This window comes from Hemicordylus capensis, chromosome 9, assembly GCF_027244095.1.
Source record: "Hemicordylus capensis ecotype Gifberg chromosome 9, rHemCap1.1.pri, whole genome shotgun sequence".
NCBI classification, from domain to species: domain Eukaryota; kingdom Metazoa; phylum Chordata; class Lepidosauria; order Squamata; family Cordylidae; genus Hemicordylus; species Hemicordylus capensis.
Genome location: NC_069665.1, coordinates 4,666,252 through 4,682,246, shown reverse-complemented (window position 1 = coordinate 4,682,246; position 15,995 = coordinate 4,666,252). Strand labels below are relative to the sequence as shown.

The window sequence follows — 15,995 nt, the reverse complement described above, 5'->3', positions numbered from 1 at the left end:
TAAAAAATGTGTTAAAAATTCTGTGTGGCTGGGCCGTCAAAGGCCTTTCAGTCCAGGCTCCAAAATTACTTAGGTGTACCGCTGTAGGCAGCAGGGTTCATGAAGAAAAAGGTGTTCTCTTCGATACCTAAGTTTAAAGAGCAAGAGGGTTTATTGTTTCACGAAAACAAATAATTCTGGGAAATTTAGTTAACAGCATCTGGGAACACTGGTAGGGCCACAATGAATATTCTCCTGTTCTAATTTTAAGAGCCAGCAACTTAAAAGAATCCTGTTTTAAGAGCCAGCATGGTATAGTGGTTAGAGTGCTGGACTAGGACCGGGGAGACCCAAGTTCGAATCCCCATTCAGCCATGATCCTTTCTGGGTGACTCTGGGCCAGTCACTTCTCTCTCAGCCTAACCTACTTCACAGGGTTGTTGAGAGGAGAAACCTAAGTATGTAGTACACCGCTCTGGGCTCCTTGGAGGAAGAGCGGGATATAAATATAAATAAAAATAATAATTTTCAGGCGAGAAATAATGATTGCACAGAGTGGTAGGGTAGAATACGCAGAATATTTACGACGGATATTTATATACCGCTTTTCAACAAAAGTTCAAAGCAGTTTACATAGATATAAATAATGTAAGGGCTCACAATCTTGAAAAGGAATGTAAGATAGACACCAGAAACAGCCACTGGAGAAATGCTGTCCTGGGGATAGATAGGGCCTGTTGCTCTCCCCCTGCTAAATATAAGAGAATCACCTCTTTGCTCAGTTGTCAGGGGGGCCAGAAATATTTCATAGACAGTCCTTTGTGAGAATACAGTGTTCACCATTTTCCAAATCTGCCCAGTGCTATTGATTCCCGTGACTGCTGCCCCGATTCCATTTTTGTTTCTCGGTGGTTGTTTGGCTTAGTCGTCTTCTTCTTGAATTAGTCAGTAGGCATGCCCCGGGCAGTTGGGGATTCCATACTGAACAAGATCATGTTACAACAAATCCAATTGGATTTGGTTACATCAGGAAATGGAAGTCCTAGCTCAATTCGGAGAGCAAAAGGAACACTAAACTCTGGCCAAAGAAATGGAAAGTGACAAGAAGAGATGGGGAAACTTCTGTTTGGAGGAACTTCTACCCAAAAATATCCTGGAGGTTTCCCACAAGGGGGCCTTGACTGCAGGAGGAAACAGTGTAAGTTAGGACGAAAGTATATAAAACACATATAAGCATGTATAAGTGTAAATAAGCATAAATTAGGGATGCACACGAACCAGGGTTTGAGTACATTTTGGGAGCAGGACCCGGGAGCTTTAAGAAAGAGGAGGGCAGGTTCTTACCTGCTCTTGGTTGCCCCATGCAGCTTCCTGCTGGGGCGACATGCATCTACCGTTGCCAGCCATCCCAGTTTATGCGGGCCGCCTTGCATTTACTAGAGGAAATGTTTGTCCCATGCGGGACCACATTTCTCCCGCATTTTGAGCACCACGGTCTGTCTGGCGGCGGTTGCTCCCTCCCCCCAGCCAGCCAAGACAGTGGCGTGCACAGCCAGTAGCAGCAACCCCATGGCTCTCTCCTCCTCACACGGACACACGCACATGGCTAGCAGCACCGCCGCACCGCGAGAGTCCCTCTCGGAGTCGGGGATTTGGAGCTGGAAAAGGAGGAGCCCCAACAGGAGAGAGAGATTGCTAAAAGCAACCAGGCAAGCGCCATACTTTGCAAAATGTTATATCACGAGGAGCAGCAAACAGCAGTTTGAACGGCATGCTTGTTGCCTCTTTTCTCAGCTTTAGGAGCAGGAAGTGCGGAAATGAGTTTGCTGCAGTCCTTTCCAAAAACCTCCCCAAGATCAAATGCCTGACAGCATTCCAGTAAGTATTGCCCCACTGTCCTGTGTGAAGTTTTGGAAGGGGTGCAATTTTGGATTCCAATCTAGTCAGGGCTTCCTACTGAAGCATTCAAAAGTGAAGGGTTCGGATGCTCCAGAAAGCACCAGTCCTGTGTTCTTAAAAAGACTGTCGGTGAACAGAGAGATTTCCAGGTGTGAGGTTGTTCCCTAGCTTTTAAAATATAAACTATCTGGCCCAGGGACAGAGCAACTGCCCCTCTAGTTCTCCCTTCTTATCTGCCCCTCACTCTCAGCCCTCCCCCCTCCTCTTCCCTCTCCCCCACCCGCAATGTTTTTTCTCTCTGGCCAGCTACTTTTTCTGGCTGGCCACCACTTTGTTTCCCTTGTTGCCACTTTCACTTTCCCCCTTGGCTGCCACTGCTGCCACTTCTTCTGGCCACCTGCCTGTCCGCCCAGGGGCGGATTAATATTTTTGCCACGCATAGGCAGCCAAAAATCTGTCACATCAGGGACAGAGTAAGGGGGCTTGGGGGGGAAAACGTAATTCTTTTTTTACCTTTAAAAATGCCACTGTGTAGTGGCGGAGGCTCTGCCCACCTCCTAAACCATCACAGGAGTTAAGGTCGGGCACTGGAGGACGGCAGTGAAAGAACTCCACACTCAAGCCCAGCTTACTCGCAAATGACACAGATTTCGGGCCTCTGCGCACATGCACGCCACCTGTTGCCACCTCCTTCCCCCTCCATCCCCGCCACCTCCTTCCGACCATCGCTGCTGCCATTTTCTTGGTACCGTCCTCCTCCACTGGCCAGCCGGCTGGCTGCTGCCGCCATTTCCCCCCCTCCCCCCGTCCTGTGGATAGCCTATCTGGCAGCTCTCTGAACTCTTGCGAGAGCTGCCTCGTATGGGATTAGCCATGGGTATGCCTTAGAGAATTAAATATAGATATCAGGGGCGTAACTACCATTAGGCAGGAGGAGGCAGTTGTCTGGGGGCCCCACTGCCTGGAGGGGCCCCCCAGAGACACCTCACATGACTCCCCATTGCCCCCTGCCCGGCCCCAAGACCCTTCAGCCACTTGCCCTGTTTGCCCTCCTCTCTCCTGCTGGTCCTCCTGGTCGGCAATCCAAGCAGCAGGCAAGCTGCTTTCCTCCCGGGCGCCTCTCAGCTGACCGGCGGGTGGGCGATGGGGCTTCCAGGGAGGCCTCCGTGTAGGCCTCCGTGAAGCCTGGATTCGAGTAGGCTGGCAAGCCCCAGGAAGAAGGCTGGCAGTCAGAGCGGCCACTACAGCTCTCTGCAGCAGACCCTCTTCTGCCCAGGCCAGACAGCTCAGCCTTTGCCAGGTAGAATGTGAATTCCTTTTTGTGGTTACACCCCCCCACCCCCTATATAGGGATCTGCTTGCCATAGGGCTTTGATGGGGGGGGGGAGACTGAGAAGTCTCTGAATATTTAATTTAAAACTGATTGGAAAATTTGCTGGCTTAAAAAAAACCCTCTAAAAAGTCCTATAAGTGGTTTGTTTCATGGCAGGAAATTACAAAAACTTCTGGAACAAATTTATTTATGTATTAATTAATTAATCAATCAAGTTGTTTTGCAACCCAGGTCTGAGTGAGAACTGAGACATGAGTGAGAACTGTGACGCATGTGTTGTGCTTTTATATTTTCCCCCCTTAGGGTCAATCTGGCCAACATGTGAATGCAGCACCTCCATTCCAGAGGAGGAGAGGTGTGTTAAAGGGCTTTCAAAGCCTCTTGTGAAAAACCTCCTGGAATCAAACTTGACTGAATTGGTTCAGAATTCTGAGAAAACAAACATAGGCTCACCCTGCATGGTTGAAAGTCTCCTTTGCTAATCTGCAGCAAGGGGCCCATTTTAATAATTAGTGTTTCTAGTGTCTTCTCATTTGCTCAGTTTTGTACATCTGTTTTTTGTATGTTTTGAATGAGGACAGAAATGTGAGAATAAAAGTCCCCTGCTAACTGGGCAAAGAGGCACCTTTTTCTCTTTGTAAACCGCCCTGAGCCATTTTTGGAAGGGCGGTATAGAAATCGAATTATTATTATTATTATTAAAAAATTTCTCGGCGGGGGGGCCCATTTAAGAATCTTGTCTCAGGGCCCACTCCAACCTAGTTACGCCCCTGATAGATATAGATAGATCCCCTAAGGCAGGGGTTCTCAAACTTGGGCCCCCAGGTGGTGCTGGACTTCGACTCCCATCATCCCCAGCTGAGAGGAGCCTCTGCTCTAAGGGAGTGGCCATAACTCAGTGATACCGCATGTGTTTTGCATGCAGGAAATCCCAGGTTCTATCCCCGGCATCTCTAGTTAAAGGATCCCAGGTTAGGGTGCTGAAAACATCTGCTTAACACCTTGAAGAATTGCTGCCAGTCAAATCACCAGATGGAAACTGGATCAGTTGGACTAAAGATTTGATCTGATCAAAGGCAGTGGGGGTGGGTGGATTGGGTTGGGAGACCCCACAATTCAGTGACAGGGTAAGTCCCATGGCAAATTTCCAGTTAAAGGCCTTTAAGTAATAGGGGGAATTGTGGGATGGGAACTCTTGTTGAGGCTTCAAAGAGCTGCTACCGATCAAAGTAGACAATTCAGCCCAAGATGGACCAGTTCTCAGACATCCATGACCAACACTGCAAAGTAAAAATCAGGACAAGCAACTCAACATTAGGTAGTGCAGAAGTTCAAACTTCAAAAGAGTTTGCTGCCGATCATGTGGTTGCTTCAGGTTATTTACAGATTATATACTTGGTGCTTTCTCCAGAGATCAGTACTTCAGGGTGAAGGCAGGAAGTGGCTTTGATATACACTGTCTGCCCTGAATATGAATCCCTTGAAATGCAACAAATGTTTCAAAACCACTTCCACCGCACTGAAGAATGGTTCTCTTTTTCCACCTTTTGTTTTCAAACTGATATTAACTCCAAAGATTCTAGGTGGTGCTCTGTATACACTCCTAAATTCAAAGCTATTTCCAGTGCAAAGCTTTTGAGAAGGCATTTCAGAGGTGATTTCTTAATTGCAATCATCATGACAACACAGATGCTGATTAACAGCCATAGAATCCCAAGCAAGGTGAACAGCAAAACATTAACTTTAAGTAACTTTCAAAGTTCAGGGTGTTGAATGGTTAAGGATGTACTTGCTAATGAAGGTCAAAGAATTATATCTGCTAAGAAGCACCTGCTGTTTCTTAAAGTAAATATGTATAGGAACCATGATTTCCTGAGGGAAAGGAGAAATTTGGATTAGGCGATTGTCCAGAAAATTGAGGTGAAAAGCACATGGTCACAAAAGTTGCAAAAATAAGCTAAAACAAGGTACAAAGGCAGTACAGTAAGATATGAATGTTTGCACACTGCCATACAAAACAACAACAACAACAACTCTTTGGGACAGGGAAGGCAGTTTTTCTTCACAAAGTTGCATGGCATACAGTATACCTGGCATAGCAGTCAAGAGCAGAATGAGGAACCAAAATATTTGAACTACTGATTCCGCAGAATATTGAGGTCTGGAAAATGGAGCTTACGTCCCTCTATGTGAGAATCTTTTAAAAATATAAACCCATTACATTAGCCCTATTGAGACATTATGTTGTAAAAATGTACAGATAAAAGTGGATTCGGCTCACAAGCACATTTTTCCTGGCTCACAGGGCCCTCCCCTTCCCCCAAACTTTGCCACCTGCTTCTCTCTGTGAGCAGGTGGTGAGTAAGACTTATAAATTTATTTTTAAAATAAAATGTATTTTCCAACTTTATGATACCGCCATTAAATGTCTGCCTGTCTTTGATTATGTATGTTTAAGTACTCACTTTAATTATTTTACATAATTTTCATGCAATCATTAATGTGGTGAAAATAGACCTTGGCCCCCACACACACTGACTGTCTGTGAAGGAATGAGGCCTAGACTTCTTGGGTTTCTGTAAATAAGCCTCTATATTGCTGTTAATATCCCCAGACCTCTTCTTGTAAATAAGCCATGATATAATTGTATGATATATTCCCAAAACTTGCAGCCACAGAATCCTATTTACAATAACGAAATCTCTGTGCATGGAGAAGGCTGGCAGTGTCAAAAATTCAAACTTGTTAACTATAGATTGACAGTTGATTTTTTGATGGAACAGATATTTCAAAAAATAGAGGGAGTTTTTGGTTTGTTCTGATTGGCTGAGTTGAGGAACTGTTGGTCTAGGAAAATGTATAAATTGAGGAAGTTGTTGAGGGTTTGGTCAGAGAATCTTGGAAGCCAAAGAAGTCAAGTCTGCTGGAGAGAGTCAGAGCTGGAGGTTGCAGAAGACAGAGAGCCCTGGAAGTCTGTCTGCTGGAGGGAGAAACCCCACGGAAATCCCTAAGAAAAAAAAGAAGAGGCAGGCTGGATTGAGCCCCAGCCCTGTGCTGGAATCAGAACCACCAGCAAGCCAGAAGCTGAAAGCACAGAGGTCCCTGAGCAGGGACCAGTAGAGAGTCAAGTAGTAGAGGCATTTCCCCAGTTTTTTTTTTTTTTTTTTTTTGCTGCAAAAGTAAAGTTTTAATTGAACAAATTATTCCAAAAGTAATTTTTCTTGTTAAAGAACAATTAGAAGCTTGTTGATTGTCTCCACCCCGTGCCTATAAGCCTTTCCACACTGCTGAGGGTTATTTGTTTTTGGTTTTTTGAAGGGCTATTGTAGTGGACCCAGCCATACCCAAAGTCCACTTGGTTGCAGCAGTAAAAAGGTTAGGTGGAATCGAAGGCTGTTCCTCCACACTGGCAGTGACTTCTGCAAGGTTACAGGCAGGAGTCTCTCTCAGCCCTGTCTGGGGAGGCAAGAGATTGAACCTGGGACTGAGATGCTCTTCCACTGAGTTATAGCCCCATCAACTCTTTGGCTGGAACAAAATGTATTCAGTAGTTTCATAGGTTATGTTTTGCATTGCATAGTAAAGGTAAAGTAAAGTGTGCCATCGAGTCGGTGTCAACTCCTGGCGACCACAGAGCCCTTTGGTTTCCTTTGATAGAATACAGGAGGGGTTTGCCATTGCCTCCTCCTGCGCAGTGTGAGATGATGCCTTTCAGCATCTTCCTAGATCGCTGCTGCCCTATATAGGTGTTTCCCATACAAGTTCCATTTTTTGCTGGAAAAATAAGTATCTCTGTAACTGTTTGTGGACATCATTATGCACTTTTGGTTCTCAGGTTAGCAGGTGGAAATCTCACAATCCCAGGACTTAAAGATCTGATACAAGCTTTTCCAAACTGCCATCAACTTGAAGACATAAGGTAATTCCATTTTTTTTAAATCAAAGAGAAGGGTGGGATGGGATGGTGAGGAAGGACATGCAGCTTGATTGATTCATCAGATGAACATTGGAGAATAGTAATTGGTTACCACATTCTAGCTTGCAGGACAACAAGATGAAGGGACGAGAAATGAACAAGATCATGGAAATATTTTCTACTGTAAAGAAGCTGAAGAAGTTGGAGTAAGTACCAACAAACCAAACCAAACCAAATTAATGATGCAGTGCAAAGTGCTAAGGGGGGGAATTTAAGAAGCTGGTAACCTCAAGGGGGGAAATTTGCTAAGACAAAGAAATAATAATGTTGTGATGATATTTTTGTGAGCCATGCTGCCTCTTAGCTTTGGGTTAGTTGTTAATAGGAGACAAGGAGCACTCATGGGTATTTGGCCACAGCAATGAGTCCCTTTCTTCCAAACACCTATAATATAACTTAGGATGTGTCCATCTGCACAAGAAACAATAGCTGCAGATCCATAAGTTAGCATAGCTCTTCAGAAAGAAGAGTGAAATGATACATTTCCTTTAGGAGTGAAATTGACTAGACCAGATGCTATTTGTGATCTGGTGTAGTCAATTTCAGCACTTCTATGGGATTTCTTTACTCTAGAGACCATCTGCTTCCCCAGGAGCCTGCCAGAGTCTGAAGATCAGCATCTGAGTCCCCGCTGTCTAGTCTGCCATTATCTGATGCCCATTTGGCAGATACCAGGGATATGGCCTTTTTAATGGTGGTGCCCCAATTTGGAACGTTCTTCCCAGGGAGCTCTGTCAGACTGCTTCTTTCATGGCCTGCAATTGCCACGAAAGGATTTTTATGTTCCACAATGCCCTCTTGATGATTTTTTAAAATCACTGAATTGTACAATTGTACAGTTGTTGTTGGTATTTATTTCTCTGTGTTTATTGTATTTTTACCTGTAGTTGTTAGCTGCTTTGTGCTGGGAAAGGCAGGGTAAAAAACCCCATGCATACTTACTTCAATCAATCAATCAATCAATCAATCAAAAAGAGGAGTGGACAGCAATTCGAAAGGGAAACGGAATTGCTCCCCTTTCTACCTTTTGAGCTTCCCTCCTGGCTTCTGTTAAGTTTGTACATTTTTTCTGTTACAGATGCTATATCAACTTAATAGTGTGGCAACCCTAAGTGAGAAGTTGCCTTCTTTGCTCCACAACAGTGATTATCATAAGAACAGACCTGATGGATCAGGCCCAGGGCCCATCCAGTCCAGAATCTGTTTCACACAGTGGCCCACCAGATCCCTCTGTGGAAAAAGTACTTCCTTTTTGTTGGTCCTAAAATTCCTGGCATTCAGTTTCATGGGATGACCCCTGGTTCTAGTGTTTTGAGAGAGGGAGAAAAATTTCTCTCTGTCCACTCCCTCTACTCGATGCATAATTTTATATACCTTGATCATTTCTCTCCCCATAGTCGCCTCTTTTCCAAACTAAAGAGCCCCTGATGCTGTAGCTTTGCCTCATGAGGAAGGTGCTTCAGGCCACTAATCAACTTGGTTGCCCTCTTCTGCATCTTTTCCAATTCTACAATGTCCTTCTTAAGATATGGTGATCAGAACTGCATGCAGTACTCCAGATGTGGCTGTTCTGTAGATTTGTATAAGGGCATTATAATATTTGCATTTTTATTTTCAATCCTCTTCCTAATGATCCCTAGCATGGAATTGGCCTTTTTCACAGCTGCCATGTACTGAGTTGACACTTTCAGCAAGCTGTCCACCACATCCCCAAGATCAATCTCCTGGTCAGTCACCTACAGCTCAGACCCCTTCAGTGTATATGTGAAGTTGGGTTCTTTTGCCCCAATTTGCATCACTTTACACTTGCTTACATTGAACCGCAATTGCCATTTTGTCACCCACTTTCTTAGTTTGGAGAGATCCATTTGGAGCTCGTCACAATCTGTTTTGTATTTTACTACCCTAAATAGTTTAGTGTCATCTGCAATTTTGGCCACTTTGCTAGTTACCCCAACTTTTATATCGTTTTTGAACAAGTTAAAGGCCACTGTTCCCTATACAGATCCCTGGGGGAACTCACTTCTCACTTCCCTCCATTTATAGGACTGTCCATTTATTCCTTCCCTATGTTTCCTGTCCTTCAACCAGTTACCAATACACTATCTTAGTTCTGATGTGACAGTTTTACTCAAAGATGGGAAATCAGCTGTGGGAGGGTTACCAAATTGTCTGGGTTCTCATCTCTGCAGCCCTAGGCGGTTGGGTGTGTTTGTAGGAAAAACTGTATGCTTGCATCAAAGGACTTGCTACCGAAATGTAATCGAGTGGGTCCCCCCATCCCCTTTTTATCTCAAACAGTTTAAGCCACAATGAGATTTCGGCAACCACCGTTCTTGATTTCGCCAGAGCAGCTGCAGTTTACCCAAACATTACCAAGCTCCTGATAAGGTACTGGTTGCCAGACATTGCAACAGAAAGATAGTTTCGTTTTCTCTTTCCCTCTTTGTTTAACTTTTTTCATAATAAAGATTTCTGTTAGTATGTTAGTTTGCCTGTTTCCTGTTATCTGCTATAGTTGAAACAAACAGTTGTTTTTCCTGTGAGGGATTCAAATTCTAAAAATAGGGGCAGTGCCATGCAAAAGAGGACAGAACATTTGTGTCTTTAATCATTCAGAAGAGGAAATTTAGCAAGTGCAGCTTTTCTCACCCCTGCCCAACAAGCTGTGCCTGCTAAAATGCCCACTTTTCTGCATAGCAGTGAATGCAATAAGTGTCTTTGGCCATTCTCAGCTCTAATGCTTATTTACTGGAGGGTTCTTTGAGCTTCCACTTGCAATTTAAGAACAGTGGCTGAGCATTCTGAGTAAATTTACTTGAGGAAGTCCCACTGAAATCAAAAAGACAAGTTAGGCATGCCTCAAGTAAATTTACTCAGAATGTCAGCCGGATACAATATTGGCTCCAAATATCAATTTGACATTTAGATTATATATCCAGTACTCATCACTTAAAAGAAAGAAATGGCGGCCTTTAGAAGTCATTCAAATTGAGTATATCTATCTATCTATGTTTCTATAATGTCTTTAAAAATAAAATAAAAATCACAAGATGCAGTAAAAGAAATAAAAAAGAAGAAAACAGGGAACTATGAAATATAAAATAAATCTCAACAAAACCTTGACAGCAGGGTAACAAACCATTTAAAACTAGCTCCAAATCCAACAAAAAGGTAAGGCAGGCAGTATAAAACTGCCTCTACAGCCTGTCTAAAAACAGCCAGTTTGGGGGCCTGTCATCTCTCTCCAGGGAGGGCATACCACACCTGGGGGTCAAAACAGAAATGGCCTTGTCTCTGATACTCACCAAATGAGTACTGACCTCTCGTAGGTACTTCATCTGTTCCGATCCTTGATTAATTTAAAAAGAATCTGAAAATGCTCCTTTTTAAAAGAAGCAATTTAAAATTGGTTTTAATTTGGTTTCTGGTTCTAATTCACTTTTCGTCTGGTCTGCTATTTTATTTTGATGTTTTGTTTTATTTTGATGCTTATTATTATACATTGTTTTATTATGGTTTTCTGGTTTGGCTTTCTTGTTGCTTGCCTGTTGTTTTATTATAAGCTACCTCAAGCAGCTGCGAGCTGAAAGGTGAGATAGACATATTTTAAACAGATGAAAAGTTTTTTGGGAGAAAAGGATGCTGCAAATCAGTATGGGCAGATTTTGCCAGCGTAGGTCAATGGTGGTGGTAATAGTCCTACTTTAAGCTAATTTATTATTTAGGACTCCAAAGTTGTTTTTCTAATTTTTCGTTGCTTGGTTGCAGGAAGAACATTTTAATAATAAATTTCACTGGCCAATTTGAACAAGATCCAAGGTGAGAAGCTGCCCTTTGACTATTGAAGTAATTCAGAATCATGCAAAAGAATGAAGAACAGAAGTTGCTGTGTGGGGCAGAGGTCTTAGGAGACAGGCAAGCTGAGGGCGAAAATTGGGTAGTGAAGTGAGGTAGGGAACCTGAGAGGAAGAAGTGGTGGAGGAGGCAGGGGCACAGAGGAGAAGAAGGGCGGGGGGTTGAGAAATGGGGTATAGACTGGCACCCCCCCCAAAACTCACCCCAAAAACTCACATGGCACCTAAGCACAGATTGTATGATGATGATGATGATGCACGTGTGGGGGTCTGGTTGGAAATCAGGGTGACCAAAGGACAGCACAAGCGAGGAGCTGAGGAAATGGTGGGGATTAGACGCTTGGAGTAGTGGAAGAAAGAGAGGTTGGTGCTAAATTTCACAAATGGCTCCGGGACAGGAAAGGTGTTGGCTTATGACAAGAATGAAGTGGGCAAAGTGTGGATTACGACAGGATTTCTCAATCCTGTTGAACTGCAGCTCCCATCATTCCCAGCTACAATTTGATTTTTAAAACTTTTAATTAGATCTGTATTTTTATATTCCAATTTAATATTTTTATTGTGAATGTTCTATATTGTTTTAAATGTTTTGTAAACTGCCTTGGGATTGTTGGAATGAAAGGTGGTATAAAAATGTAAGTACATCTGGAGTAGTTTCTCAACTGGTGGTTCTTCAGGTGTTGCTGATATGCCACATCTCAACAGAAATAAATCTCAAAGTGGTTTACATAGCAGTAGGAATGAGAAGATTGTTCTCTGCCCCGACAGGCTCACAGTTGAAAAAGAGACGCAATGTATACAATAGCCACTGGGAGGGCCACTGTGGTGGGCCAAAAAGGGAAAGTTGCACCCCCTCTGCTAAATAGGAGAGAGCCACTATTTTAAAAAGGTGCCCCTTGGCCCTCTCAGCAGAAGGCACCTACTGAGGCTGACCTTTGCCTCAGGGGACAACTCATCTGTTACTCATTTTGCATCTGTCCACTCTGCTTTTCCACACAAAAAAGTTCCCAACGTGGTTTACACAGCAAAAAGAGTGAGAAGATGGATCCAAACGTGAGAGGGATTCCATTTCTAGGTGCATGCATTTGTTTTGATATGAATAGATCTCATTAATACCCATTCCCATTTATGCCTAAACAAATGGACTTTGTAAACAAGAGGTTCTGGTAAGAACTAATCAGCCTACTTTCCTTTCGCTATAACCTTAATTGAGAATTACCATCTTCACTGGTTAGTCCACTCGCACCTGAAAGGCTCATGCATCCGCCATATTGAACTGGGATGGATGACATCACAAACTATGCTATTGAGGTGTCCCTGTGTGTCCCTACAACTGTACCAAATTTAGTTCAAATTGGTCCAGGCATTGTGAAGTGGATGGGGTGCAGGGACGCTCCTGGACACACACAGAAACCTGGGTGATCTCATGAGCTTACTTTCTTAAGGAAAGTAGTCTAAAAATGGAATGAATAGCAACAGATGTGGGTCCGTGTTCAGGAAAGTGTCCCTCCCCCACAGCTAAAGAAGGTGTATATTACTTCCTCAAGGAACCACTTGGTGCAGCCTTACAGCAGCTGTTTTGAATTACCCATCTTTTTAATTTATTTGTTTGTTCGTTTGTTTTACATTTTTTTTTATCCCGCTCTTCCTCCAAGGAGCCCAGAGCGGTGTACTACATACTTAGCTGTCCCAGGAGACTGGGTTCTCACAGGGCAATGTGGGTAAAAAGAAATGGCCACCATCAAAATAGCTGCTATGAGGAGGCAGCTGTGTAGTGAAGCTCCTGGAAACAGTAATGTACCCTTGTTTTTGCTTCCCTTTCTTATTTAGAAAACCACAACACAGAAATGGATAAATGCAAATGAATAAAACCTACAGCGAAACATGCACGCACGTGCACACACACACACACACACGGAAAATGAAAAGAATAAAAATGAAAATAGGCTGCCATCCCGACTAAATTACTCCTATTGAAATTATCCTTTTACTCCTGGATAAATCTATCGAGTAACTTGGCATGGATGTCAGCCAGAAAAAAAATTGTGTTGTTTTCTTTTACACCCAATTCCATTGTCTTCTCTGTCTTTTAAGAGTTGTATAGAAGGGGAACAGACAAGTTATAGTTTCTCATATTGTCATAGCTGTGAGTGGGGGAAAGCAATATTGGAGGGAAATCTCTCCCGTCACTGATATGCAGCTCTAAATGGGACTTCCTTGAGATCTGGAAGCCATAAGGGGGCCCGAAGGGCCTGGGGCAGGAGCTGAACTTCACAGTGTGCGTTTTTTAGTTGTTTAGTCCTCAGTTTTTAGCTTTTTACTAATAACACTAATTTGCACCTTGGAAATTTTGTCATTTTAAATGTGGTTGGTTTTTTTTTAGCTTAGTCTTTTAATTCGCTTTATTTTATTTTATATTTTATATTGTATCTATTTTACTAGTGTTGTGAGCCGCCCCTAGTACTAGTAGCTGCCCCTGCTAACTGAACAAGAGGAACCTTTTAAAGTGGTGATTCTCTTGACTGAGGAGGGGGAGAGCAACTGGCCCTATCCCTCCCCAGCACAGCACTCCAGTGGTGTCTTTTTTTTTTTTTTTTTAGGTTGTGGGCCCCTTGGGGACAGAGAGCTATTTTTATTTATGATTTGTCTGTGTAAATCATATGGGAAACTTTTGTTGAAAAGCGGTATATAAATATTTGTCATATTTGTGTATTGGAAGGGCAGAGTAAAAATATTTTAAATAAATAAACAAGTTGTCTATTTTAGGGCATCATCCTGCCCGGTATTTTTACCCAGCAGATTACCAAAGTAGGAGGAAATGCAGTTGGAGCCTGTGCCTGCCTCCAATACTACCCACTTCCCCCTCCTCCAACCTACCTTTCAACTCACACATGACCAAAAATCGGGAACAGGCCCATCTCACGGAGGTGGGTAGGACACTTGTCCTACCCACTTAATGGTCATATGAACAAGCCTATTCTGAGCTGTACATTGGGAAAGTGGAATATGCTCATGTTCCTGTTGTTACATTTGCCATTCTGGTGTGTCAAAGAGGAGAAAAATAAACATGTTCTTGATTGCAGCTTTCAGCCTTCAGGAATAAAGAAAGAAGAAGCTGTTCCTCAAACCAGAATTTTAAGTTTACGGTAAATATCTGTTTGGGTTTGTGTGACATAGATTGACATAATCGTTCGTATGAATGTTTGCCACCTCCTCCTTGCTTGATTTGCGTGTGTATCTCTACAGATTGCAGGATTGCCATCTGAATTTTCACCAAGCAGAGAAGCTGGCTGACATTCTCAGGAGGTGTCCCCACCTTTCCGAAATGGAGTAAGTATCCCTGTTTTTCCCATCTACCCAGCAACAGAGGGGGATATCCGTGCATCAGTTGAGTTATTAATCTGGAAAACATGTCAGTTTCTCAGGTAACCAGCTTAGAGATGAAGGATGCAGAGAGCTGGTGAAGGTGCTGCCTGAAATGTGCATTTCTGGACAGCTGAAGTAAGTCCTTTTTTATTTCCCTGGATTCTGTGTGTTCTATGATTCCTACACTTCCAACCTGAACTTTTCACTCAAAGAACTCTAAGGTGCTCTAAAATGGAATTTTGCAAATCGACAACGTTCATGCAGTGTTTCTCTTTCTTTCACTTATTCCCCTGCTCTTCTGAATCCAGTATTTTGAGTTGCACACTCGCTCAAGAGGTCTGCCTCCACCCCCTGCTTTTGCTCTCCTTTCCATCCCTCGGCTTTGGCCGGTTGCAGCCTGCCGCTCCACCTTGTTGCTTCTGCCTCCCATTCTCGCTCCTGCTCTGACTCTGACCTCCAAACCAAACCAGACCCTGTCCTGAGTTGTGTGTGACCCCCTTTGCCTCCTTTGGGTAGTAGATACAGACAGATATGTGGCCTTGAGTAGAGAGGTCTTGGCTAGCCCTTAGCCTGAACCTGAGATATTCTGCTGCAAATGCTGTGCTCCACTGCTGAGCTGTGGACCTTTGCTGCCTTAGGCTGACTCAGACCCTTGGTCCTTCTAGCCCAGTCCTGCCTACTCATTTTGGCGAGAGCTCTCCAGGCTGTCTCCGTGTTCTTCACTGTAAGGCTTGTGGGCCAGTGGCATTCCCCATCAACCCTAGGTGTGCTCCCCTAACTAATGGTTTATTGGGCCTGTATGCAGCTTCGTCCAAAGGGGAACACTCTGCGCTGTCCCCTGGCACCAAGCAGAGGTGACGATCCCCACCATGCAGTGCTGTGCTTTGCCCAGCACCGGAGAGGACTACTTTATGGGGCAGTGAGCCCTCTTGTGCCCCTGCGCCATCTTGGAAGGCATGCACAGAGTACTGGGAAGTGTCGCCCTGCTCAGTGCTTTCCCCCCATTGCTCTTAAGTGAGGGCTCCCTCTCTCTTCAAGGGCCCTCCCAGCACTGAGAAAAGTGTAGTATTGTGTGGAGGTCAGCACTGTGGGAAATGGATGTCGCATTGCAAGCTTTTGCCAAAGTGGCCCCCGCTTGGAAAATAGTGAAGATTACTGGTTTATAGAGTGGTGGACACCCTGACTGATGCTGTACTTGTACAAGGATGTTGCGCTACTGCAAGGCTGCTTTACTAGCTTGTCCTCCGGTCCTTGACCGAAGCACTCAGTCTTGAGCTTGTGGTCTGGACTACAGTTGTACTAGCACAAAATATGTGTGCTTATGCAACAAGGTGTACAACCTGTGGCATGCCTCTTACATTTTGTAGGGAACTTTTGCACCAGAGCGCAGTTCTGAAAATCCCCATGATTTAGCACAGCGACACAGTCTTGCAGGGGTGCAACTCTGTTCTTTGCACAAGCACCACATTAGTCAGGAGGTCATCCCATCTCTTTCCCAATTCTGTTGCCCAGGGCCCTTTGATTGGAAATGCCAGAAGTTGGGGTCTTAGACATTCAGAGCATATGCTCTGTCACTGAATTACAT

The 15,995-nt window shown here is 44.0% G+C and overlaps 1 protein-coding gene across 7 annotated transcripts in view; it reads left to right on the top strand.

Annotated features, from left to right (window-relative positions):
- Nucleotides 1-15,995, top strand: part of NLRC5 (NLR family CARD domain containing 5) — a 90,713-nt gene that overhangs the window by 26,571 nt on the left and 48,147 nt on the right. For 6 of the 7 annotated variants that reach the window (XM_053270407.1, XM_053270408.1, XM_053270413.1 and 3 more), the window contains exons 7-14: nt 1,774-1,857; nt 7,047-7,130; nt 7,250-7,333; nt 9,489-9,578; nt 10,959-11,009; nt 14,128-14,190; nt 14,291-14,374; nt 14,462-14,545. In XM_053270407.1, the coding sequence (XP_053126382.1) occupies nt 1,774-1,857; nt 7,047-7,130; nt 7,250-7,333; nt 9,489-9,578; nt 10,959-11,009; nt 14,128-14,190; nt 14,291-14,374; nt 14,462-14,545 (624 nt within the window). The remainder of the gene's footprint in view (nt 1-1,773; nt 1,858-7,046; nt 7,131-7,249; nt 7,334-9,488; nt 9,579-10,958; nt 11,010-14,127; nt 14,191-14,290; nt 14,375-14,461; nt 14,546-15,995) is intronic. The other variant, XM_053270411.1, reaches the window with a different exon arrangement.